The 27,623-nt window shown below is 41.7% G+C and overlaps 1 protein-coding gene across 5 annotated transcripts in view; it reads left to right on the forward strand.

Moving 5' to 3' along the window:
• PMEPA1 (prostate transmembrane protein, androgen induced 1) overlaps positions 1–9,902 on the forward strand; it is a 67,423-nt gene extending 57,521 nt beyond the window's left edge. For 3 of the 5 annotated variants that reach the window (XM_073309256.2, XM_073309261.2, XM_073309259.2), the window contains exons 3-4: positions 4,248–4,301; positions 4,405–9,902. In XM_073309256.2, the coding sequence (XP_073165357.1) occupies positions 4,248–4,301; positions 4,405–4,953 (603 nt within the window). In that variant the 3' untranslated portion in view covers positions 4,954–9,902. The remainder of the gene's footprint in view (positions 1–4,247; positions 4,302–4,404) is intronic. The other 2 variants (XM_073309257.2, XM_073309258.2) reach the window with 2 other exon arrangements.
• Positions 9,903–27,623: the final 17,721 nt, after the last annotated feature.

Below are 27,623 nucleotides of genomic sequence, written 5' to 3' on the forward strand. Positions count from 1 at the left end.
AAAAACCTTTGGTGCCGTTCTTCCTAAATTCTCATGCACCTGGTTTCTGCCAGTAACAAAATATCAGAAGAGAGGCTGTTTTTGTCATGCTTCCAATCCAGCCAAGAGTCGACAGGAGCTGAAAGTTCAGGAGAGAATCTGTTCTTGCAAGATTCCTAGCCCACAGCAAGCTACATAAAGATTTCATTAATAAATCAGACCATCGTTCCATCTGGTCTGGTATCATGGCTCTCTGACAATGGCTCACCCCAAATGCTTCAGGTGTGCAAGACACCCCATCATGGACACTTGGGAAATAACCTTGGCATGAGGAAAGCATCTTTCTGCTCCCAGTGAGGGGTTGGTTGATGTTCACATGTCAGGAATTAAGAGATCTATGCAAAAAAAGCTCACCTGCAATGCACTTTATTATAAACTAGACCTCCATAGGTGTGGCGAGCCCTCAGATTTGGTCTCTGATCTAAGGTGCCTGCTCTTGATGGACCAGCCTGCATTTAGAGGCTTATGTGCTGATATGTGCAAGGTTCTGATTCATTCTTGTGTTATGCTTAAAGCAAGCTGCTAAAACCTCCCACAGGACAGAAAGTTGGTGCAGTTCTCTATGGTCTTTGAGAGCTCTTTGGAAGTGGAACCTCATGGGCTTGGGGAAGGAGGGAAGCAGTGCAAAACCAAGATAATCTCCTGGCAGGTTTACATTATGCCAGTTCAATGCCGCTTGCATTGTGTACAATACTTTCAGAGCCTGTTTGAATTTACCACCGAAGGAATACTTTTGTAACACAGATTAGCTCCATAGATCAAAAGCCACATTATCTTTTATTTTTAGTTATGAATCATGTCTTAGTTTCCTTCCTCCCCACCTCCAGCCCCCCGAGGAGAGCTTCATCCCCACCCCATCCAGTGTAATTAACTCACAGCCACACATTACTTTCATTACTGGCATGCTGCGAGCACTCCTGGAAGGACAGAAAAGCCCCCTAGTGTGCTAAACAGGAAACTCATTACACAAGGATCAATCATAATAAAGATTTTAAAAGTGGCCTATTTAAAATTCAGCCCAGTATGATTTTTTTTTCCCTCTAGAAAACAATGTTCCAACATCAATTGCTGCCTGTCATCCCTGCGCATTCTCTATATTGAACTAGATAGTGGTTTGCCAATCCACAGAGCACACTGAGAAGTTCTTTTTTTAAAGGCAAACTTTTTCATGCCCAGAGAAGCCCACTGGAGCCATGCACTTTCCATCTACTGAAGTACTCATGTGGCCTATTGCTTGGGTTACATTTTTTCTTTTATTTTAGATCTGCATTAGAGCACACATGGTTTTGCTTCTGAACATTTGCAATTAAAAGAAGAGAGCCTTACAATTCCCCCCAAATGTTTTTAATGTGACCACTGTTGGCACCATATTTCTCTGTTGCCTTCTCTGCCTGTCACAGATACCTTCATTTCTCCAGAGTCTGACTGTCTCTAGGAAACACTGAAAAACCTTCCTTTCGACACAGTCTTTTCCACCCTGAGAATGATACTGACACCCCCTTCTACTACTAAAGCCCTACTGACTCCCTGGAAAAGGAAATCAAAATCAGAAACCCTTCTCCAAGCACAGTGTTAACTCCCAAAAAGCTTCACTGTTGCTATTACCATTTGATTTTACATGGAAGGTACTCATATACTACTACAGTGATGGGCAGCCATGTAAATAGATGGTTAGAATTCTTAAATAAATAAATTTCAGATTGTTATAATCTCACACAATTGTATGGAGAGTCTTGCAGTTTTTTTCTTTAAGCCCTAGACCATGGAGTCATGTACAAACACTGCCATCTCAGCTTTTTAAGAAATAAAAAGTAGGTTTCTAGCCATCATACATGCAGAGGTAAGCTTGAAAACTCATGACCCTGAGTGCTCAAAAGTTAGAAAGCCAAATAATAATAACTCCCAATGTAATACTTTGAAAATCTGGTTATCTCATGGTTGGTGTGGTTTCGGTTTTGATTTTGGTGGGAGGGTGGAGGGATGGCCTTCCTCGTGATTTTGGAATGTTTAGGATTGGCATTATAGTGCTCCCATGGCCAGGAGATGGAGGTCTTTTTTTTAAAAAAAAAAAGAAAAGAAAATCATGATTAATATTTCAGCCTACAAACTTTGCACACCTCTGACTGCTGCTTTTCTGGCCTGTTTTTTATTTTCCTTTCTATATTTAGAGATAAGACATAAGCTGTTCTCAGGCACCATAATGATGGGTACTGTAAAAGGCCCCAGTCCTGCAACACTGTAGCACACCCTTAATTTAATTGGGGTAACTCAGTTGTTTGCAGGATCAGGCCCCAAAAAAGCCTAAATAGAAAATCCCAGATCAAACCACTTCAGACTTTGGATCTAGATCTGAACTTCACAGCCTCCCGCTCATTCACTGCTTAAGTTTCTGGTTGTTCCATTTTAATGCTGTTCTAGTTCCTCTTGGGCACCATCCACTTGTGATTTATTATTTTTTGTATCTTGGTAGCACCTGGGAGCCCTGGTCATGGACCCCATTGTATGGTGACTACTACAGAACATCAAACAAAAAGATAGTCCCTGCCCCAAAGAGCTCACTGCTGGATACTGCAGGCGGGTTGGGAGGTGAGGATTCCAGGGGGAGGGGAGCTTTGAAAGTAACTTAATTCACTTAACAATATTTCACCTCCCCTTTTGAGAGCTGCCTTATACAGTGCAAAACCCAAAATCATATATAGTGGCATGGCATTATTCCCTCTGCCTTGGGGAAAGCACTGTCCTTCCTGCTGCATAGCAGCTGCCCGTGTGGAAACAGGTTGACATCACTGCAGGGGAAATGGAAAAGCAGATGGGATATTGTAATGGCACTGCCCACTGCTAAGTTAAATATAAAACATCTAGCAGAAGGCAGTGAGGCACTAGCTGCTCAGGAAGTTTGCCATGAGGACATTGCAAAGTAAACACTTAAATGTTTCAAAGTGATTCCCTCTGCTGCCCTTTGGTTCAGATTCCTTTTAATTGAAGTAACAAACAGTAATCAAATATACCTCCAAGCCAGCAAAGTTTTAATCCGTGCGTACAGCCACAGTGAATGTCTTAAAGCCATATGTTGGCTCTGTATTCACTTCTGAGTGCATCATCAGCCATCTTCATATTCGTAGTATCTCTTCTGTTGCATTCCTTGCCTAGCCATACAACATAATCCCATGCCTCCTTTAGAGAGATATGCATTTGGTTACAAAGAGCCAGATTCTTAACTGATGTAAATTGGCATAGCTCCCTCGATTTCATTGATTCCATTGATTTACATTAGATGTTCCCAGTGATTCAAAAGTTCTTTGGTATTAATTGTTTTGCGTCCCTTTTGTGGGGGGATGGGGGAATTGTGTTTTGTTTTGTTTCCAGACAGGATTTCAGTCTGTGATGGGTGCAAGTGCTCTTTGTGACTTTGGATGTTGAGGGAATTTTACCATAGAATAGCTTTACAGAACATCACTTCCTGTAGGCAAAGGAAGCCATATGCAATTAAATAGACTAAACAATCAGTGCCCGTGTCGACAGTTGCAATATTAAAGTCTCAAAACTCCCTATAAAAATGGCTTTGTTCACAACTATCAGACATTTCAGCTGCATAGATATGTGGTATGAAACTAAAATTATAGATCCATTTTTCTTTAACTCCAAAGTATGTGGTTGTCCTAATACTTAACCTTTAGCATTTCAAGGAGAGACTCCCTAAACTGGGTGTTTTGGGGCTTGGCTCCTGATTTTTGAATGCCTACGGTTGGTGACAGTGGGATCTAATTGCAGGACTGGGGCCAATGCTTGAACGCAGACAAGGTTTCTCGTGCCTGAGCACCAAAAAGTGAAACTGACCAAAAAAACCAACTCTAATGAAAGAGAGAGTAACACTGGTAGTGTTTTCACCGTCCAATTCAAGCTGTAAGTGAAATAAAAAAATAGAAAGCATAAATGTTGAAAATTAGATTTTGAGAATTCTTTCAGTGTTGTTAATCTAACGCTCTTAATAATGCAGGTAAGAATAGTGACTGTTTTTAAGACCTAAGACTATATACTTCGCTGTTCTAAATTATGTGGCTCCACTGACTGGAGCTACATTGATTTACACCAGCTGATGTTCTGGTCCAGAATGCAACTTGGTAGAATTCCTTAGAAAATATTTGGCAGTTTAGACTCTGGCCGGACAGGAATGATTCTCAATTTTCCTCCTATTCTTTCCAATGTAGGAAGGAAGTCTGTGGCCTTCAGAAAGCACAGTGTCAGGAAATGGAGTAACAGAGGTAAGGACAAGGCTGGTATTGCATAATAACCTCATCTGTTTGCATGCAGGCTATGATACAGGCTGAAATGTTCCAAAACTCACTCTCTCTCCTTTGTCTTCAGCAGCAAATTTACACTCCAAGACCCACAGACAGACTATCAGTTCCATCCTTTTTGCAGAGGGACCGTTTTAATAGATTCCAGCCAACGTACCCCTACATGCAACACGAGATTGATCTCCCACCCACCATCTCCCTATCAGATGGAGAGGAGCCGCCCCCTTACCAGGGACCCTGCACACTACAACTCCGAGATCCAGAGCAGCAAATGGAACTAAACAGAGAATCGGTCCGGGCCCCTCCCAATAGAACCATCTTCGACAGTGACTTGATAGATAATTCAGTGTTTGGAGGGCCTTGCCCACCCAGCAGTAACTCTGGCATCAGCGCGACCTGCTATGGAAGCAATGGTAGAATGGAAGGACCGCCGCCGACCTACAGTGAGGTGATAGGTCACTATCCGGGATCTACGTTTTTCCAGCACCAGCAGAACAACAATGGCATGCCCTCGATACTGGAGGGCAATAGACTCCACCATTCACAAATCAATGGCCTCGAGAGCACAACCGCATGGAACAAAGATAAAGAGAAGCAAAAAGGGCACCCCTTTTAAAATAAAATAAAATCCAACACGAAAGTAAGAACACTCTGCACTTCTCATTAAAAGAAAAAAGAGAGAGTTGGGGAAGACGAGCAAAAAATAAGAAGCCCTCCCCTACCACTCTGTGTATAATATTTACTTGTTATGTCTGGTCTGAATGCACAAGCCAAGAAAGCTTGCAAAACCGTTTCTTTATTGAGCTGCATCTAGAAGTTTAAAAAGGAAAAAAAAAAAAAAGAATCAACCGTAGTCCTTCATTTTTTGTTGTTGTTGTTGGTTGGTGTTGTTTCTAGTTGAGCTGTGTGTGTGGATGCTTTTTTTTATTTCACTTAACTTTAAAAAAAAATATTTGCACAAAAACATTTTGTTTAAAGATCTGCAATATATATATAAATATATATTAAAAAATAAGAGAAACTGTATGTGTGAGGAGCAGGAGTATTTTTGTATTAGAAGAGGCCTAGTTAAAAAAAAATGTTTTGTTGTTTTCTGAACTAGGAGGAAAAAAATGGCAATTTTTTGAGTGCCAACTCAAAAAGTATGTATTACATTGTAAAAAAAAAACAAAACAAAAAAAACAAAACAAAAAAGCAGAAAAAAAACAGAAAAAATCAAAAGCAGGGGTTTAGAGTTATTTATATAAATGTTGAAATTTTGCACTATTTTTTAATATAAATATGTCAGTGCTTGTGTTGGTCAAAGCCTCTATCATGTCTACCACAAAACTGTTAAGGGATACATTTCAAAGTGAAGAACAAACTAGCTGGAAGGGGGTGGAAAATCCTAAAGTTGAAGTGGCAACCCTGGAAGTACCATTGCAAGAGAGACGGCATCTTATGCAAATCTTCAATTTCCATAGTCACCCGAGTGTTACCCATACAGGACAGTCTGCTACTGGGTTGTTTAATGATAGTCACTGCTTTATACATTCCCTATAGAACAAGAGGAGTTTGTTTGTTTGCATGTATGTTGCCAGTTAGGATTATTGGAGTTAAACAAAAAAAGCTCTCAACACTTCTGTGAATTAAAAACAACAGAAGCAAAAAAAAATTACTTTTGAGGTGGGGGGGACAACTTCTTTTTTTTTTTTGAGGGGCGGGGTGGGGGGAGGGAATAAGCTTCGGTCTGAAGGAAAACAATGAATTTTTTTTTTTTTTTTTTTTTTTGCTTTTCTTTAAATATTAAACTGAAGGGCCCTGGTTTGAGAGAAAGCGGTGGTTACTGAGGTGACTGTGAGTAAACGGGAACGTAACGGAAGTCTGGCTTTTTGGATAGGTTTTTAAATGGGACATGGAAACAAGCTGAACAGTCTGCAGTTTGTTCATGTCATTTTCATACGATGTCAAACTGCAAAACTTTTATTTGGAATAAAACAGTGCAATTGTCTTGCATAAATGTCTGCAATCCTTGTACGCCGCCTCTGGCTTTTAACTGTTTTTTTTATTACTTTAGAGAAAGAGGCATAAAAAACAATAGATGGAAATGAATCTGCTCCTGTGATGTATTAAATAAAGGCTAACGAAACCATGCTTAATGCTTTAGAAGCAAAACCCTTTACCTCTTCTGAATATTTCTTCATTCGAAACAAGCACCATCCCTTGTCCCTCAATGTCAAGGTTCCACCTCCCCCCCTCCAAGCACCTCCTCAAAATCATTGGATGTGTTTTTAATTTATCTTTGTTTCATAAGCATTTTGTCTTACTATGCTATTGTTTACATTTTTTCTATTGTGTGGATATCAGATAGACGTTTTACCCTTGTGGTGAATTTGTATGTGATAGTGTGAAATATGAGAGAGAGAGAGAACACACATAAGGGAATAATTGTTCTCGCTACCTTGTGTGCAGATGTTATTAGCTGAGCTACACCTCTCCATTTGCTGGGAGAGGATATCTACAAATGTGAGGAAGGGTCAGATGGGGGAACCACAAAGAGTGAAGATTTTACAAGGAGGTGTAACTTCTTTTTCTGCAGGATGCTAACTAGTAGAGTAACATAAATGAAAGATATAAAGGCAATAACTATAAACTATTGTTGTTAAGCAACTTTTCCTATTACTTGAAAACAAACAAACCATGAGAACAGTTTTGAAGTTTTGACCATTTGAACAATATTTATATATATTTTAAAGGAGATAATGAATAGATTAACTTGAAGTTTGATCATTACTTTGTTTTTGCTTGTGGGCTTTTTGTTTTGTTTGGTTTTTTTTTGTTTTGGTTTTTTGTTTGTTTGTTTTTGCCTGGTAGTAGTCCAGTACCTTCACAGTATCACTGCCTGCTTTTCCACAGCTTCTTGAAATCTTCATAAACTGTACAAGTCATGTCACCTAAATTTTGTTGGCCTTCAAAACAAGAAAACAAAAAAACAAAACAAAAAAAAGTCATGCAAAGGAATAAATCTAGTTTGTCATGAAAGGTACAAAACTGATGAATTTATACAAGTTTTTAAAATTTATCTTTCCTTTATGTAACATGTCTAATTAGTGCCTTATTAAAGAAACAGTAACCCTCCCCTTAAAGAGGGAGAAACAAATCTTTGCTAGTGTTGTGAGTTACCAGGGTCTGGTCTCCTGACCTTTAGATCCTTGCATTAAATTTTCCCATTATGTATTTAAAAGGGGTACTGCTTCTTTAAATGCTCCCTTTGACCCACTAGACCCAGTTTGATGTGCCTAGCCATGTAAGGTGCTCCCTTTCTGCCATTTGTTTTCATGGACTGTTTGTAAGGTAACTTGAATACATTTATGCACATATCCTACTTTAGGGGTAGGAAACTGTGGTGGATATTGTAAATGAGATACCAACCAAAAGACAAACTGAAACATAATATCTACTGCCCTCTTGAGCCAAAATGCGTGAATAGTGTTGGGTTTTCTTTTTTGTTTGTTTGTTTGTTCTGTAGTCTGACTAGTTTGTTTGCTACAAAAATGGTTACCTCAGCAGGTTTTGGGTGGAGTGTGCATCACATCTAAAACTGTATAGTAAATATGGAAGCGTTATCCGGACTGGAGGTTGTTAAGTAACTGAACTGTCTTGTCATTGGGAGGGGGAAAGAGGGGATTAACACGCCCCAAAAACCTGTAAAATCAATCAGAAAGATATCTGGCTCTCCTGAAAGCACTGTCTAATGGGGGTTGGCAGGAGAGGATTCTAAAAAGAATAGTGAAAATAGAGCTGATCAACATACAGAGTCTAATTTTCACTTTTCACTTTTTTTTCCCCTCCCCCATCCCAACTATTTCCCAGGAAGAGTATTTTCATTTGTTTTTCTTGTATGCAGAAGATATGTCTGTATAAGCAGGAAGGCTCAAAACATTGAATTTTCAATGAAAAGGAATTCCTCTTTCAACTCATCTATTGCACAAAGACAAAAAGGATCTATCCTTTCTTCCAACAAGGTGTCCTTAACGTCCATCAACAGGGATTTAGATATGGGCATATATGGAAAGGGAAACCACAGATCCCAACCAATCTAGTTTTCCAACAGCACTTAACCCTTTCAGGTGAATTCTGAGCTCTTCCGAAGTCAATGACAAAATTTTGGGTGACTTCACTGGAGCCAGGATTTACCCCCAGTCATTTTTCCCCCTAAATCCTCTTTCTGCTTTGTGTAATCCATGTATTTGTTACCCAAATACTCAAGATGGGGCCCAAACCAACCCCAAGATCCTAACAGGGTTTTAGGAATCATGGTCTAACTTTTTTTGGCTCAGGGTCCATTTCTACTGAACACTGATATCCCATATTACCACCAAGTTACTGAAAACCAGCTGTGCCGCACAACAGCTGATGTATCTTTGCCCTTGGTTTCTCCCTGCCTTTCTGCAGATGAGAGAACTGTACTTGAACTTGATTGACTCCTGTAGTGTAGGACCATAATGGGAGATTTGCTGTTGGTGTTACGGGGGATGGGAGGGGGAAGAGTTTGAAGCCCTTTAAGGAGCACCCTTTCACTTGTTTTTTAATTTAACAAAAGCAGAAGAAACAAGACATTGCTTATGCTTCGCAACCTCTTGTCCCAATCTGCCTGTTTGCTAGAAGTTTGACATGTTAGCTTTAAAGTCATGTTACTTTTTTTTCTTTGTATCTTCTAGTAGGGCAAACAGCATTCTTCAATAAAGTGCCACCAAAACTTAGTGAACTGCAATGTGAACAAGGATTTTTAAATAAGGATGGCAAGGAAGAATGGGTTTTATTTGGTTCTAACACTGGTAAAACTAAGTTCCCTTCACAACCCTTGATTTCAACAGTTGGAATATCAGCTTTACTAATCTAGTGCATTGTTTCCTTAAGTATTTTAAAATTCATTCTATCTTAAGTGGGGGAGTAAGGAGAACTGATTGCTTTCTTGGGAAATGACCCCTTTTGTATGCATATGAATCAATAAAATTGCACTAACTGCTATACTGAAAAAAAATAAAAGCCCAACGTTTTTATTAAGGGTTGAAAAACGACTGAATCCAGATGTGTGGCATAAACAATGTTAGTCAAGAACAGAATGAATTTTTATTCTCTTCTGTCCGCTCCGATTTTCTATGTACAACACAAAGCTACAAAAAAAAAAAAAAGAGTTTTCCAGAAACTGTGCTTCAAATTTTTGCTGTACTATAGAAGCTCATGAAGGACGACATTAAAGTCCTAATTTGCCTGCCTTATAGTCACATTTCATTGTATTGATATTTTCTTAAACTTCCAGTTGCATTGCTTTGGCTTTGAAGTTTGTTATAGGCAGTCCTGTATCCTGAATTCTGTTCAAGTTTAAACTTATGTAAACTATTGACAGCACATGCAATGCAGTACTTATCTATATTTTGCTGGTTTAGTATGAATATGTACTCTGATGCCAAGTTACAAGAATCTGTTGTAAACGCTTATTGTGTAACAGTAACCGATAGTGGCAATTATATGTCATTCTAAAAGCTGCAATACTTATACAATAAATTTTACAATACTTTGGAATGTTTGTTTTCTCCTTTTGCTTTCTTAGCCAAATTCAGAGTTTGCCAACACAACGTATTTTTAAATGCACTTCCCTAATTTTTGAAAACACTGGAAAAACTATATCCTCAGTTCTGCGTTTGCGTGTAGGGGAGTTAATCACTAACATTCTTAACGGGCTAAAATGACAAGCCAGCGTATGTGTAGACACTGTGGTTTTCAAATAAAGCTGTAGTTTGCTCCTAGTGTATTTGCATGCTAAATATTTTTGTTTTGTGTGTTTGCGTGTGCATGTGTGTGTCTGTGTGCACAGCTAGGTACTGTTCACTTTTTCGAATGTGCACCTTTATTGCAGAAGAAGCATTCCAGTTTTGCATCATGACACCAATATATACCACCCTTGTGATCCTGCCTTTGCAACAAGAGCATGGTTGATGGTGAGAAGTTCTTAACTTGAGTAACCATCAATCAGCAGAGAACTGTCTAGATTAGCTGAAGTCTTAAGCGCAGATAACTCCTGTGACTTGTTTCCTTGGAGGCTGTGGTCAGCTTGCAGCAATCACAGATTAAAAACCTAACTGTTTGCAGGGTTTCCACTTTCACTTTCTTAAGGGTGTTCTAACAGCTGGGTTCAGCTTTGCAGGAGGTGCCTGCGTTGTGCAGGAGATCAGACTAGACGATCATAATGCTCCCTTCTGACCTGAAAGTCTACTAGTCTTAAAGTCTGAGTCTGTTTTTCCTCTTAAAAGTGTGAAGCCTTTAGTAACACTGCACTTCCATAGCACCACTCCTCTGAGTGCCTCAAGGGCTTTACAAATATTTAATTAAGCCTCCCATCAGCCCTGCTCTGTTGGTGGTGATATTGACATGGTGTTCTAGATGGCTAAGCTGCACCACAGACGGTAAGAGCAGCATTTCAAAAGTGGCCACTGGTCACAAGCACCTCAGGTTTTTGGGTGCCCAACTTGGGGCAACGTGACTCTACTCTTCAGAGGTGCTGAGAACTTGCAGCTCCCGTTGACTTCAACGGAAGTTCTGGTTGTTGCACACTTCAAATCAAATTGTCGAAAGTGGGCACACAAAATCACTGACCGCTTTTGAAGACATTAGCGTAGATGGCTTGAAACAGATTCATGGCAGGACTGGGAAGAGAACCCAAGATTCCCAACTCCAACCCCCTCAACTACATTGTTTATCATCCGCTTAGTGTTTTTATCATTCAGTAGTCTTTCCTGCTGGGGAATATAAACATGGAGGGAAGCTGCTATGCTAGTAAACCTCCTGCCACGCCACCCCTTCCAAGGATCTAATAGTAGGATCTGGTGGATTGAGGTATTACACTGCTATCCCTTTGAGCTATTTGAACCTCCTATAGACCTCCATTCAAAATACCTGAATACCAGATGCCATAAATTGGCCTAACTCTAGAATAAAACTACATTTCAGCAAATGCATCCAGCCCATCATAAAGTGTCTGAAAATGTGTGTTTGAAAGTTGAGACCTGACCAGTCATTTCCACCTGATGCATTCTTATTCATAGATATTAAGGTCAGAAGGGACCATCATGATCATCTAGTCTGACCTCTTGCACAACGCAGGCCACAGAATCTCACCCACCCACTCCTGCGATAAACCTCTCACCTATGTCTGAGCTATTGAAGTCCTCAAATCATGGTTTAAAGACTTCAAGGTGCAGAGAATCCTCCAGCAAGTGACCCGTGCCCCACGCTGCACAGGAAGGTGAAAATCCCCCAGGGCCTCTTCCAATCTGCCCTGGAGGAAAATTCCTTCCCGGCCCCAAATATGGCGATCAGCTGAACCCTGAGCATGTGGGCAAGACTCACCAGCCAGACACCCCGGAAAGAATTCTCTGTAGTAACTCAGACCCATCCCATCTTACATCCCATCACAGGCAGATCAGGTAAAGGGTTGATGTTTTAAAGAGTTAAATACCTGTGGGAGCCAGAGCTGTTGTGTAGACAGCACTTGTAAGTACTGTGTCTATTAAATTGTTTTCCTTTCAGTTTTTGGGTGTACAAAACACTACCCTGGGGAGTGTGAGCTCAGAGCTGGGTGTGTATGTGCAAAGTTTTGAAAGCATGGTCCTCAAGAATGTGAAATCCTTTCTTTATTCAAACAATACTAAACCCCTGAGGATCATGGAACATTGGTGTGTGAATGTGCCCAATATTTTACTCAGCCATCAAACAGGCACAAAGTCTTTGTGTCTATCACGTATTTAGAGCAGCTGTTGGTCAGGCACTCCTTGCAGAACTTGATTTAGCAGACTTTAACACTTTTTTTTAAATCAGATTGGTGGCTTCTTACTGGAACAAAGTAATCACTTTCAGAAACTGGGCAGTCTTGGGTTTTTTCCCCTCTTTGCTTATGCCAAGTAGTCTAGCTAACCCATTTTACTAGTAGGCAAATTGTGGAAACAGGAAATTTTAAGTGTATGTTAGGGGATAATCTTAGGAAGCGCATTTAAAACACCAGTGGGTCTGAGATTTACGCATTTGCAAACAGGAAATGAAAACCTCACCACATCACCTTCTGTGAAATTAACCAACCCCGTTCATATCTCCGCTATTGTGCGCTCACAGACAATGTCAGCTGGATTAAACACAGTGTGTAAAGTTAAGCCTGTGAGTAAGTTTCTGCAGGATCAGGGCCCTAGTTTAAAAAAAAAAAAAAAAACCAACAAGGCTGAAAAAGCACTGATTGAATTAGTTGCTCAGCTATAATGGTGCAAGAATGGAGTATGGTAGCTTTTGCAGAACGCCCGAGTATTGATCATTAACTCAGGTACTAGCCAATGCTGAAATAAGGTTATCAGAAGCTTCAGCAAAAGCCAGAATCCAGTAATGTACCTAAGCAGTGCTACAAATGGGGGTCACTATTCCTGAGCTGCTACTAATGTTTACAGTGCTGTGTGGAGGAATTTCTTGTTTGTGTGTTCGTACAGTACCTAGTGTAATGGGGTCCTGGTTCATGCACTACAATAATGTGAATATACGGATATCAACTGTGCACTTACTATGGCATATGTCTCTTGTTGCACATCCCCTTTGCAATGTTTCTTCTTAGCCACAACTGTGGAGTTGTGTATGCTTATCAAAGAATTGTTTACAAATTATTTCTCAGATCAAAACCAATAATTTTATTTACACATCATCCACTGCCAAGGAGTCCAGGTAAAAAAACAGAGTATGGAGGGCACATGGTAAAGTACTGCCTGCCTAGAGTACTGGCAGATAACGAATGGGCGAGGACAATTTTAATATAAGCAACTGGAAAGGAAGGTGTTAGCAACCTGGTAATAGCCAGGTACTAGGCACCTTTGAGGAGGAGGTTGGAAAAGAAGCTTCACTTAGCATCTAGGATCAACTTTAACATAAACAATAATATTTTAAAAGAGTGAGGGAATAAAGTAGAGGTTTCAGGAGTGAATGAGTTCCACAGCTAAAATGCAATTGCCTGGTGCCTTCAGGTGTAATGATGGGAATCCTAAAGGGGTAGGATGTAAGACCAGATCCAAAGCCACAATTTTATCGGGTCAAAGCAAGGATAACCAGTGTTCCCTCCCAGCCAAATGCCCCTTGGGCATGACAGGGTAGAACATACGCTAGGAGTTGGTGCTATTATCTGCTTCCTTACTCTGACAGGTGCTCCATTGCCAGGCAGCATCTTCCCCTCCCACGTTTACATGATTACAGTGCTTTATTTCCCTTTGGTGTGTTACTGCAAGACCATGGATTGCAGCTCCAAAGCCATTGGGATACGTGTAACTCTTGACCTCCTTTTAGAAGAGCCACCCAACCTGCAAGTTAAAAAACCACACACTCTGTCAGAGAAATGACAAATCTCTTGACTCTTGCAAGCAATTAACCTGCCCAGTTAAGTCTGAGAACTGTCAGACTGCAATACCCTTCAAAGAGTCTAAACTGACCCAGCACTGCCAACCGGCCCATGCAAAACAGCTGTAGCGAAATGTGAAAACAGCTGAAATGTAGCCCTTTTCAAATCCCGAGCACTACTATGAAACCAAAGGGTGTGGGGGATATTTTCATCATGAGAGCTTCCTCTAGCCCTCACCCCCACCAAGTTGGGTCACATTTTTCCTCTGCTATCCCACCGCCATCAAAAAAAATCTGAGTAGCTTTTCTGGGGTTGCCTTTTTGAGTGTTGAGTTGGTTGGTTGCGTTTAGTCAGATAGCTGAAGCCCCATGTTATTTCCTAATGATCCCTGATTGTCTGCGCATATTTAACATGTTCAAGGAGGTCAGCTGATGCTAATTCGACTTGTTTTTAGATCTGTGTGGGAAGGGATAGGCTCCTTAATTTTGCCAGAGAAGTGTGGACCTACCCCTACAAAAAAAGCTGGACAGGGCTAACGGGAGACCGAACTTCCTTAACCAAGAATGAACCACTAAGTAACTATGTGATGGGGGATATTTAGTTTGGCTCCAAACGGAAATAGACATCTCATCATCAGTTTATTCTTGGTTCATTTTGTTGAAGGTGAGGTCTGTTGGGAAGAGGATGAAGGGGGTTATAAGGAATGGAGGACTGTGGGCCTTATGGGGACTTCTGTAGGATGGGATCAGCATTTAAAACTCTGGATGTTTGCCTGAACCTTTTATGATTTCTCTAGTGCTAGCTTCATATGCATTTCTCCAGTGCTCTGCCTAGCTTTCCTATACTGTTACATGCATTTTATTTTGAATGGCTGATTTATGGCATGTTTTATATGCAGTTTTGTAATGGAATGGCTTGTTTTAGGGTCTTTGTGCCGTATTGCACTATATTTTAGGGATATTGCCCAATTCCTATCCGCTACATACTCCTTTAATGTAAAAGGACATTAAAATACACTGTAGTATGGAAGCAAACTGATATTTTAACAGAGGGAAGCAAGTTCTGCAGCTGAAGTCATTGACCTAAAGTTTTTAAAGGTCCACATCTTAGTATGTCAAGAGGAGCATCCAGCTGCTTATTAATGACAGTGCATGGAAATGGTTTCTTAAGTAGATCTGGTCCATGCATTTGTAATGCTCTATTCACCACCATATCAAAGTTTGTTACTCACTCACTTGCTGCGAAGCTATATGTAATTTTTTCATATACAAAATGTGTCCAGGAACAAGGCTGATACATCTACTTGGTAGAGCTGTTTGAGAAAGGAATTTTCCATATGTGGGAAACTGACCTTTCAAAATTGCTTTCCATTCCCAATGAGAATGAAAAATTAAAATAACAAATTTGTGCAAAATTGAATATTCTGAAATGTTTCAAATGAGAAATGGCAAAATGAGAAGTCTACATTTTCAATGGAAACTAAACAACATTGGGGTTTTTTTGTTTTGAATCAACATCCCAGAATGACCTTTTTCATTCCAGTTCTCCCAATCAAAGACTGAAAAATTCCAGCAAAGTAAAAATCCATCCACCTCTACTATTTGGTGTGGGGAAGGATTGCCAACCCCCCAGGATTGCCCTGGAGTCTCCAGGAATTAAAGATTAATCTTTAATTAAAGATTATGTCCTGTGATGAAACCTCCAGGAATATGTCCACCAAAATTAGCAACCCTAGTGTGTGGGGGAGAGAATTATTGTAACTAAACGACTTCTCTTCTCAAACAGCAAGGGAAGCTACAGTATATTTGAAGGGGGAGAGATTATTTTAACTTGTTTCAGAGTAACAGCCGTGTTAGTCTGTATTCGCAAAAAGAAAAGGAGTACTTGTGGCACCTTAGAGACTAACCAATTTATTTGAGCATGAGCTTTCGTGAGCTACAGCTCACTTCATCGGATGCATGCCGTGGAAACTGCAGCAGACTTTATTTATACACAGAGAATATGAAAAAATCTCCCTCCACCCCACTGTCCTGCTGGTAATAGCTTATCTAAAGTGATCATCAGGTGGGCCATTTCCAGCACAAATCCAGGTTTTCTCACCCTCCACCCCCCACACAAATTCACTCTCCTGCTGGTGATAGCCCATCCAAAGTGACAACTCTTTACACAATGTGCATGGCCACACTATCAGAGGCTCGTATACCTGCACATCCACCAATGTGATATATGCCATCATGTGCCAGCAATGCCCCTCTGCCATGTACATTGGTCAAACTGGACAGTCTCTACGTAAAAGAATAAATGGACACAAATCAGATGTCAAGAATTATAACATTCATAAACCAGTCGGAGAACACTTCAATCTCTCTGGTCACGCAATCACAGACATGAAGGTCGCTATCTTAAAACAAAAAAACTTCAAATCCAGACTCCAGCGAGAAACTGCTGAATTGGAATTCATTTGCAAATTGGATACTATTAATTTAGGCTTAAATAGAGACTGGGAGTGGCTAAGTCATTATGCAAGGTAGCCTATTTCCTCTTGTTTTTTCTTACCCCCCCCCCAGATGTTCTGGTTTAACTTGGATTTAAACTTGGAGAGTGGTCAGTTTGGATGAGTTATTACCAGCAGGAGAGTGAGTTTGTGTGTGTATGGGGGTGGGGGGGATGTGAGAAAACCTGGATTTGTGCTGGAAATGGCCCACCTTAATTATGCACATTGTAGGGAGAATGGTCACTTTGGATGAGCTATTACCAGCAGGATAGTGAGTTTGTGTGTGTGGTTTTTGGGAGGGGGGTGAGGGGGTGAGAGAACCTGTATTTGTGCAGGAAATGGCCCAACTTTATTATCATGCACATTGTGTAAAGAGTTGTCACTTTGGATGGGCTATCACCAGCAGGAGAGTGAAATTGTGTGGGGGGTGGAGGGTGAGAAAACCTGGATTTGTGCTGGAAATGGCCCACCTGATGATCACTTTAGATAAGCTATTACCAGCAGGACAGTGGGGTGGGAGGAGGTATTGTTTCATATTCTCTGTGTATAAATAAAGTCTGCTGCAGTTTCCACGGCATGCATCCGATGAAGTGAGCTGTAGCTCACGAAAGCTCATGCTCAAATAAATTGGTTAGTCTCTAAGGTGCCACAAGTACTCCTTTTATTTTAACTTGGTTTCTCAGTGGCGGAAACCATTTTTAATTGTGACTCTTAAAAACCACAAATGGCAAGGGTCTTGGTTTTAAACGTAAAAAGACTTTAAAGAAAAAATTGATTCCGCCTTACCCAGCACTTCCAACACTGAGGCTATTTTTGTTAAATTTCTGAGTCTCCCCCTGGCGCTGCTTGCTGGAAAGTGTCTGTACCAATTTGAAAGCATCAACACTTCACAGCATCTCTCTTGCTTTTTTTTTTTTTAATTTCTTTTTTATCCTCAACATTTTATCTTTCCCATCATAACCCAGACTTTTCTCCACTGTTGTTTGTTACAGCTTCCAATCTGAGATCTTCTTCCTCGGGCATTGAGTTAATCCTTGTTCCCATTGCTGCTTGACAGATGATTCACTTCTCACATAGCGTCGGCAGTTCTAGCCATGTTGCTGCCTATGACTGCATTTAATAATTTTTTCTTCCTGGAGGCAGCTCAATTTCAGGCAAAGGGGAAGTTTTTCCTACCCAGCTTTAGGAGCTATTCTGAGTCCTCTAGTAGCATAGCCTACATTATAGGTTCACGGCTACCAGCATGCAAAGAGGTTGTGGGGTTTATTTATTTATTTGTTTTGGTAACACCTGGTGTGTGTTTGAAGAGATCTCATACACAGTGTGGCTTAACTTCTGCAAGTTCAGAGAGTTAGAGCACTCTGCTCTCCCCACAGCCCTGCCTTGCCCTCCATTCCACAAAACCCATAGAGCTCAACACCATGCAGTTAAAGAAGGAGTGGCTTCTATAGGATCTGGAGAAAAGTGAGATTTTCATTGCTTGGGTGTCCCATGTACCCACATACTTCACATGCCTGTATAACCTGTAGATTAAATGTGTCACCCTACAGCAGCTGGCCTACAGAGGATAATAGCCTGCTGCTGCTACCAGCTAATAGAGGTATTTGTTCAGCCCAAGTGACTTTGTGTGTGGAAGGTCCTGGGTTCTGTCCAAATCGATGATCATTGGTGGAAGTTATTATACATTCCTCTGAGCAAAAGAGCCTGGGGATGGGATGATACAGCCTTAAGACTAGAAGGGAAAGAAGGGGAGAAACCTAGAGTTGATCCCTCCCTGGATTTCAGTCAGCATATCTGGCCACAACTCTCAACTGTGTGTGGGTTTTTTGGTTTTGTTTTGGTTTTGTTTTTTTAAAATCAGGGCAGCTGTGCTGCTTACTTGTCTGGCATTCTGCAGACTGTCACAGTTGTCTGCCCCTCCCTGTATCTGACTGAGAATTTACACGGGCTGCTGGCTGCTGCAGATACAGATCAGGGTCGTCACTCGAAACACTGAGCATCATCCTTCTTCCAATAGTATAAATGTGTTTTGTCACCCGCAGGGTTCTTCTGAAATGGGATCTCAGCTAACAATGTAACATGCATTAGAGGATTGTTTCTTTGAAGAGAATCCATAGGGACTCTTTGCTGAGAGCAGTGGGAAAGACTGCCCGTTTTATCCAAAGTTTCTTTACTTTTCTTTTTCTCAGTGTGTGTGGCACAGAGAGTGGAGGGAGTGTTTTGGATCCAAAGGAAAGTTCTTTTTAATCATGGCCAAACTAACAAAACCCTGGCAGGACATGAAAAGGTCCAAAGATAAGACTCTAGACACTTGGATGATAGCATTCGCTTGGCCTTGATTTTATCTGCTGTTTCTTATATTCTTAGATGCCACGAACAGTAGCTAGGACATTTGATATGGGGGCTGGGCCAGAAACCCAAAACACAAGTGCCACCTGGAATTAGCACCTTCGGCTGCAATTTTTCCAAAGGAAACTAAGGGAGTTAGGTGCCCAAATTAATTGGGAGCTTGAGCTGCTTTTGAAAACCCCAGCCTTGGCCAATAATACAAATCTGTTTTTGAAATGGGTACATGTACACTGTCCAAGAACAGTAAAATTATCATAAAAGAGGGCCTGATTCTCCTCTTGCTTACAGCAGTGCAACTATGTGGATTGCAGTGCAGTCACTCCTGATTTGCATGTGAATGGACAATATAGTCCTGGGGGGTTATTGCATGTGACATGCAAATTTATACTCAGAAACTAACTTTTCTTAAAGCAATGGTGTTTAACTGGAAAAAATGACACGCAGACAGGTTCCCCAGCTGGGTGCAGCTCCCATTTATTCCAGCTGGCTCTTAGGAGTTCCTGGCTCTCATCTGCCCATTTAGATCGCTAGACTGAGTTCTAATCTCAGCCCTTGACTTCTCTCCCTTCGGGTAAGTCACTTAACCTCTCTGTCTCCGTTTTCCCATCTGTAAAATTGAAATAATACTGTTTGTTCTTGTCTCCCATGCATATCCTATCTTGTTAATCTAGTTCATCTAAAATTGCCTTGCAGCTGAAGAGCACTATGCAAGCGATAAGTATCAATTGAAAAAAGGTATGTTTTTATTTATGTTTTCTAATTTAGCACAGATACATGTCTGTAGTTTAGTGCTTAGATTCAGAAGCCATATGGTAGCAAGATTTTGGAGTACAGGACAAAAAAATAAATCCCAGACTTGCAGGTCTTTTTAGTGTACTTTTGGTTGGGCCAGATCGCTCAGTTTGTCATCCCCTAAGAAATTACTCCAACTGATCCTAAACAAAAACTGACTCCAATCAAAGTGATTACTGTAGAGCAGTTTAGAATAAATAGTAGCTGTCAGTTCCATGTAGTGCCTCTTCCTATTAGGAAGTAGAATATCTGTTCTATTTAGGATATGAAAATACATAGCATATGATTTGCTGTCTAGTTTTGGTGGACAGATGCAATAGTTTTCAGAGGTCTCAAGTGAATTCCACAGGGATCTGTTCTGGGCCGGGTGTTGTTTAACATCTTTATTAATGACCTGGATGTTGGAATAGAGAGCATACTGGTCAAATTTGCAAATGACACAAAGTTAGGAGGGGTTTCAAACACTTTGGAAGATAGAACTAAAATTCAAAGGGATCTTGATAAACTGGAGAACTCCGCTATAGACAACAAAATTAAATTCAACAAATACAAATGTAAGGTGCTGTGCTTAGGGAAGAAAAACCAAATGCATAAATACAGAGTGGGTGGATAACTGGCTTGGCAGCAGCACTGCTGAGATGGACCTGGGAGTTGTGATGGATCACATCATCAGCAAGAGTCAACAATGCGATGCGGCTGCAAAAAAAGCAAATGCAATTTTGGGTTGAATTAACAGAAGTATAGGATGTAAGTCACATGAGGTGATAGTACCACTTTACTTGGTACTGGTTAGGCCTCAGCTGGAGTACTGTGTTTAATTTTGGTCACCGCAGTATAGAAAGGACGTAGGGAAACTGGAAAGGCTGCAGAGATGAGTAACAAAGATGATCAAAGGGATGGAATGCAAGCCATATGAGCAAAGGCTGAAGGAACTGGGTACGTTTAGTTTGGAAAAGGTGTGGGGGGGGGGCATTATAGCTCTCTGTAAATACTTGAAAGGCTGCCATAAAGAGGAAGAAAAAATGTTCTCCCTTGGGCAGGACAAGAGGCAATGGGTTCAAACTGCAGCAAAGCAGATTTTGTTTAAATCTCAGGAAAAACTTCCTAACTGGAAGAACAGTAGGACAATGGAACAGGCTGCCTAGGGAAGTTGTGGAAGCTCCTTCACTAAGGTTTCAAAAAGAGGCTGAATTGCCGTCCGTCTTAGACAGTTTAGACACAACAAATCCTGCATCTTGGCAGGGAGTTAAACTAGATGATCTTTGCAGCCCCTTTGAAACCTATGGTTCGATGAATAACACACTCTCAGGCAGACACCCTTTTTGGTGACTATTGTGAATGTGATAGGAATTCAATGAATACATTTGCCACTAATTTTTTCCTCCTATAAGGGATACTGGTGGTCTCTTGGAGACTCTTAGTGCAAGACAGCTAGCAAATGTATGCTTACCATGATGGCTGCTTCCAGGGCTGGCTACCTGGAGGAGCGTTTGGAGAGCAACAAAGGGTTGCAGCTCAAAAAAGAAAAAGCTGCAGGTTGGATAGGAAATGTTTCCTAAGTGGCTCAGTAATTCGGCAATAGAGTAGTCCAACTGTGAAGGTCATAGAGCCACTGTGGCGGGCTGGGGATAAGGGTGTATAACACGCTGGCTCGTCTGCCCTCTACTGGATAGAATTGGAAATACTCCGATGGAGCTACTAGAGCTGGCTGAAAAATGGTATTTGCAAAATTTCTAAAAAAAAACCAAAAAAAATATATTTCCCCCAAAACTTTTTATGGAAAATAAATTTTTTAAAAAAGATTGGGGCATATTTTCAGGTTTTTTCCTCAGAAATTTGCCTTTTTTAATCCTAAAAAGTAAAAAAAAAAAAAATTCCATTTTCATAACCTGAAAACTGCTGAAAAATATTCTAATTTTTCACTGAAAAATAGTGATCTTAGACAGAGACAAGGGTGGGGGGGACGCGGCATTTTGCATCAAAAAAAAATTTTTCAACTGAAAAATATCAGCCCTCCCTAATGCTAAATTCTACTTCTCCATGGGTATGGAGATCCATCTTCAGCCCAAACACCACAGTCTGGGCTTTGGCCGTGGATGGGGCCCATTTCAAATGTCACTGTGAAGATCTGACTGGCTGTGTGCTGCAGCACAGTGACTGCCATTGAACCGAGGTGAAGGTCACTATTATTTGCATCACAGTGATGTGTAGAGGCTCCAATCAAGAAGTAGGTCTCCTCCAAGCTAGTTGAGATTCAAACTGGCCCTGTCCAGAGATCTGACAGTCTAGGAATATGACAAAATGAATAGATGGATGAAAACCAAACTGGGAGGGTGGGAGACAATTTTGTTCCACGCAGAGTTGGACAAGAAGGCCCAGATTTTGAAGCTTTCTTTTTTCCAGCCTGATGATCTAGAACAGGGATCAGCAACATTTGGCCCACGGCCCCCCAGGGTAAGCCCCCTGGCGGGCCGGGCTGGTTTGTTTACCTGCCATGTCTGCAGGTTTGGCCGATCACGGCTCCCACTGGCCGCGGTTCACTGCTGCAGGCCAATGGGGGCTGCGGGAAGCGACGCAGGCTAAGGGATGTGCTGGCAGCGGCTTCCTGCAGCCCTCATTGGCCTGGAGCAGTTAACCGTGGCAGTGGGAGCCGTGATCGGCCAAACCTGCAGACGCAGCAGGTAAACAAACAGGCCTGGTCCGCCAGGGGGCTTACTCTGGTGGGCCGCATGCCAAACATTGCAGATCCCTGGTCTAGAATTAAGCTTTGATGGATATAACCATACGCTGGACAAACCTTACTGAATTAAGTTTAAGTAGTTTAGGAGGCCATTGTACTAAAAATGAAAATGTTTAGGTACTATTGAGGGATTGTATGTATTTTCATGGGGGAGGGGGACCACAGACCCCCAGGAACTAGGGGCTGGGGGGGAGCGGTTAGACAAATTGACTCAGGTTGTACCACCTCCAGAGAGCTACTACCACATCTACTGGTTCAAAATGGATTTGTCAGGGACCAACAGACACAGAAAGGACTTTTGGATAAATAGCCAGAGTTAAAACTGACTCAGGGCTTTCTCTTTGATCTATCAAATGGATAGGGCCTCTGGTTCAAGAGGGGCCCCAATCACTAGGAAAGGGCTGGCAGGACTTTGACCTACAGAGGCCTAATAAGACTCATAGATTCTAAAGCCAGAAGGGAACATGGTGATCTACTCTGACCTCTGGCATAACACAGGCCATAGAACTTCTCCAAAATTATTCCTAGAGAAGATCTTTTAGAAAAACCTTCCATCTTGATTTAAAAGTGGTCAGAGATGGAGAATCCAATTGTTCCAATAGTTAATTACCCTTGTTGCCAAAAATTTAAGCCTTATTTCCAGCCTGAATTTGCCTAGCTTCAACTTCCAGCCATTGGATCTTGGATCATGTTATACCTTTGTCTGCAAGATAAAAAGTCCATTATTAAATATTTGTTCACCGTGTAGATACTTATAGATTGTAATCAAGTCACCCCTTAAGCTAAACAAATAGAGCTAATTGAGTCTATCATTCTAAGGCATGTTTTCTAATACTTTAATCATTCTTGTGGCTTTTTCTGGAGCCCTTTCCAGTGTAACAATATCCTTCTTGTATTGTGGGCACCGGAACTGGAATCAGTAGTCCAGTAGTTGTTGTACCAGTGCCGAATCCAGGGGTAAGATACCTTTTCTGCTCCTACTCGAGATTCCTGTTTATGCATCCAAGCATTCATTGCCTTAGTTCTTTTGGCCACAGTGTCGCACTGGGAGCTGATGTTCAGCTAATTATCTATCACAACCCCCAAATCTCTTTCAGAATCACCGCTTCTCAGGATAGCATCCCTCATCCTGTAAGTATGGCCTACATCCTTTGTTCCTAGATGTGTACTTTTACATCCATATTGTATGCGTGCGCCCAGTTTACCAAGTGATCCAGATCACTCTCTATCAGTGACCTGTCCCCTTCACTACTTACTCTCCCCCAATTTTTGTATCACCTGCAAACTTTATCATTGATGATGTTATGTTTTCTTCCAGGTCATTGATAAAAGAACCAATCCCTGCAAGACCCCCACTAGAAACATAGCCACTTGAAATGTGTTCTTGCTGTCAGCAAAAAGATGATGGACTGGTAGCCACAGAAAACCCGTGCTTGGGGTTTGAAGTACTGTTCAACAGCCAGAGCCCTTGTGGAGTGAGGGCTGATTTCTGGTAAGCTTATTAGTGTGCATGTAGGTTCTTTTATTGTTGTTAATGTGTTTTCTCTGTAATGCTTTACTTTTCTTGCTGAGACAAAACTGTGTGGAAACCGAACTGCGGCAATTACACTGTATATTGTCTCTGAGGAAAGAAGCAAAGCAATCCAAAGCAGGCCTGTTTTTTGCTGGGGATTTCACAGCATAATCTGTAAACTATGTAGCCTGGAAATACCCTGATCAGGAGGGAGAGAGATGCTGGTCTTCACCCAAGAGTGGTGACAGCTGCAGAGTCTGGATCCTAAAGTCGGCACCCTTGCTGGACCACCAAGTAGGATACAGGTGCAGCTGCCCTAAACTGTGACATCAGTCATTTCTTTTGAAGAACTGGGAGGTTCGGTGCCTTATGAAGGAAATGCTTTGTGTAGGTTTCAGGGAGCACTGCCACTGTGCATTGCATTGTGTCCCTGTGGTTAGGGCTGGGGAAAAAACTGGCAAAAATTCTTAGAGGGTCAAGATGCCTTTGGTGGTTTCAAGATCTTTAATGACCCCACATGGTCAGAACTCAGTCAGTGCCCTGTAGCAACATGCTGGTGCTTTAGTTCAGAACTGGCTCAGAAAGAAGGGTGCACCCCACTGAATAACCAGCACCACGTCCTGGCAGTGAGATGCTCCCTCCCATCCTAATTAGGGGGTGAGACCTCTTTGTGGGTCACCACAAAGGCTATGATCACTGCAGGCAGAGACTGCACAGTGCCTGACTCAGGGCTTCATCTGGCTCAGTCACGATGAAGAACAGGGAAAATGGACTGACAAGTTGCTAGGGTTTTTCCACATCTCAGCCTGTTGAAAGTATATTGTCAGAGAAGATTAAAAGATGCACTAATGACATTTACAACCCTAACTAAATAAACCAATGGCACCACAGTGTGGGAAGGCGAAGTAGCTTTAAACATTCAACCTGCTGTGGTCAGAGTGGATTCTGAAAAGCAGAAATCTGGGGGAGCATTAACTATCAGCCAGGATTAATTATTTGTCAGCTCTCAGTGGCTATTCATATTTTTTTTCCTCTGTAGTTCAAGCTCCTCATTTGAATACACAAGTTGGCTTGAGATTGATTGCTAGCAGAAGCCATAAATCACAATCGCAGCATCTAACGATGGATTTTGAAGGCCAGTCAAAAAGTGCCTCCTCGGAGTATTTGTCCCTTGCAAATGCAGAGAACCTGGATGTTGAACAATTAGGTAAGCTTGGCTCTGTTGAACTGGATTTGATTCAGAGTGCTAAAGGGCAGGGGTGGGCAGCTTTAGTGGTGGTGTGCATTGCTAATAAGCAGGAGGAGAACTACGTGTAAAGGTACCAAAACAAACCGCTCTAAAGAAATCAAATGTGTGGGTAGAACTGGCTTTGCACCCCTCTTATCCCTCTTCCTTTTTACCAGTGCAGGCTCACTGGAGTTACTGTATAGATGGCAAACGTAAATCACCTTTTGTACTGCTCTCCCTTAATTCCCTCCTACCTGGACTTGTGCTGTCCCCTCCATGATGGTATTTGTAATGTCTGAGAGTGAGCCCTGCCACTTAATGTGAGGGATGTGGCAAAATGAGTCTCCAGGGGGAATCCTGACATAGTTTCCTATTCCACGTATCTTGTTCTCTTGGTGGAGGGTGCGATATGGCCCAAAGCTCCAGGCGTGGTGCTGTTTTGGGGTCTATGGAACCAAGAGTATCAGACCTCTCTGAGGGAAGGAAAAGCGAGGTCAGCCGGGAGTTCGGCAGGAAAGACTGACTGACTGACCGAGGAGTCCCTTCCTGCTTTACATGGTGCCCGGAGTAAAGAAACGCTTCAGCTGACCAGTATTGCCAGTCCCAAGAGGTCAAATATCATGAGTTAGGCCCCACAAAAATCATAAAATTGACAGAAAAATAATGATTTTTTTATATAAATCATTTGGGCCTGCTTTTTATTTGCTTTTTGGTTTCTGAACCTTTACAGTGCACCTGCTTCATGTTCCCCAGCTTTTCTCTGCAACCACGAGGGCTGGAAATGTCCTGTCTTTTTTAAATGAAAGCTGAGATTCTCTTGACTTCAGCAGCTGAGGCTTTAAGAAAAACACCAAATATCATGAGAATTGCAAGCAAAGCCTGAGAGCTGACACCACTGATCAGCTAAAACACCTCTCACTAGTTTACTCGGAAACTGAGGTACCAACGTGTGGCTGAAAGGGTTCCCATCTCTCTCCCTCCATCTCTGGTCACTGCCTTTCCCCAGCATCCCTCTCTTTTTGGTCTGGGTTCCTTGGCACCTAACCTGCTGTCGGTCAGTTCAGGCACAGCATCCCCTGCCACTCTGTTGCTAGTACAGACCTGTCAATGTCGGAAGGCTATAAAGAGAGGTCTGAAGAGGAAAAGGAGGGCTCTTATAGCTCCATTGAAACTACAGCTGTTTCAGGCAGCTAGCATTCCTGAGACCCAAATATGGGAGGAATCCGGAAGCCAATGGCTCCAGATTAGGACCACAAGGGAAAAAAGGGTGCAGGACACTTTAAATGATATGAATTAACCCTAAACTTCCAGGTCAAGTGCATGGTGCATTTCTTTGACCTGGACTTCTGTAATGTAAACATACAGGTGTGTGTGTCTGTGTGTGTGTGTAAACAAAAACATGTTAGTCACAATGCTAATGCACTGCCAGAAGGTGATCAAATACTTCAGCAATGAGCACATTATAAGGACCTATATAGAACATGGTGCTAATTATTTTAACATCAAGAGCAGCGAGTGGGATTTTTCAAAGCTACCTAAGGGGTTTTGATGCTCGTTTCCCATTAAAACAAATAGGAATTAGGCATCAAAGTCTCTTTGGCAGCTTGGAAAATCTCATCCAACAGCTAGAGTCTGCTTCACGATCTAACATCCCCTTGGCAGATGGTCTACAATGATAAAAGCTAGAACTTCAAAGCTGCATAGGGGAGAAGGGGAAAGGTAAATTGGGGCTAAACTGGGGGTTGTCCCCTTTAAGGAGGGACAACTGAGAACAATGCCAATGTGTCCTTAATTGTATCCACTTGTGTGTTACACTCTGCAGGAGGCAACCCAGAGACATTGTGTTTCATTGGGAAACCCGTTGTAATATTTCAAAGCGATGGCATTTAATCAATGGATGTAGAGGTTCTAGTCTGCCACTGAAATCAAAGATGTTCTGCCAGTGTAACATTGGAGCGATGCAACAGTGAATCACCATCAGTCCTTGTGACTTACAGTCACCTTAGAAAGAAAAGGAGGACTTGTGGCACCTTAGAGACTAACAAGTTTATTTGAGCATAAGCTTTCGTGAGCTACAGCTCACTTTATCGGATGCATTCAGTGAATGCATCCAATGAAGTGAGAGAGATGCATCTGATGAAGTGAGCTGTAGCTCACAAAAGCTTATGCTCAAATAAATGTGTTAGTCTCTAAGGTGCCACAAGTACTCCTTTTCTTTTTGCAAATACAGACTAACACGGCTGCTACTCTGAAACCAGTCACCTTAGACAGATTTTCACCATGTGCGTTTGTAACCCACGTGCCTCATGGGGAGATATATCTTTAAGAAATGGTGGATGGGTAGGGGAATCAGGGCCAGCTCTAGGGACCAGCTTCGGGGCAGCAAAAAACCTAGAGCCGGCCCTGGTAGGAATGAATTATGTCTGGGTCATTGTTACTAGGTAGATGCACAATTACCTCTCCACACACAGAAGTTTCTGGAATTGGGTGTGGTAGTTTTGGGTATGCTCAGTAGGTTTCCTGTTGCTGGACTCAGACTCCATGAGTGACCAAAGACTCTGAGACTCAGGTGAACTCAGCCTAACCTTTTGGGAGTTTCTTCTCACTGTGTTTCTGTAGGGACTGACCTGTTTAGATTCAATTTGTTTTCTTTATTTATGTTCATGTGTAACTGTAAAGATCATTTGTGTGGCTTACACAACAGTCATGTTATGTTATAAAAATGAAGTTATTATTACTATTTAATTTTCTTTCATAAGATTTTATA

This window comes from Lepidochelys kempii, chromosome 13 (assembly GCF_965140285.1).
Source record: "Lepidochelys kempii isolate rLepKem1 chromosome 13, rLepKem1.hap1, whole genome shotgun sequence".
NCBI classification, from domain to species: Eukaryota; Metazoa; Chordata; order Testudines; family Cheloniidae; genus Lepidochelys; species Lepidochelys kempii.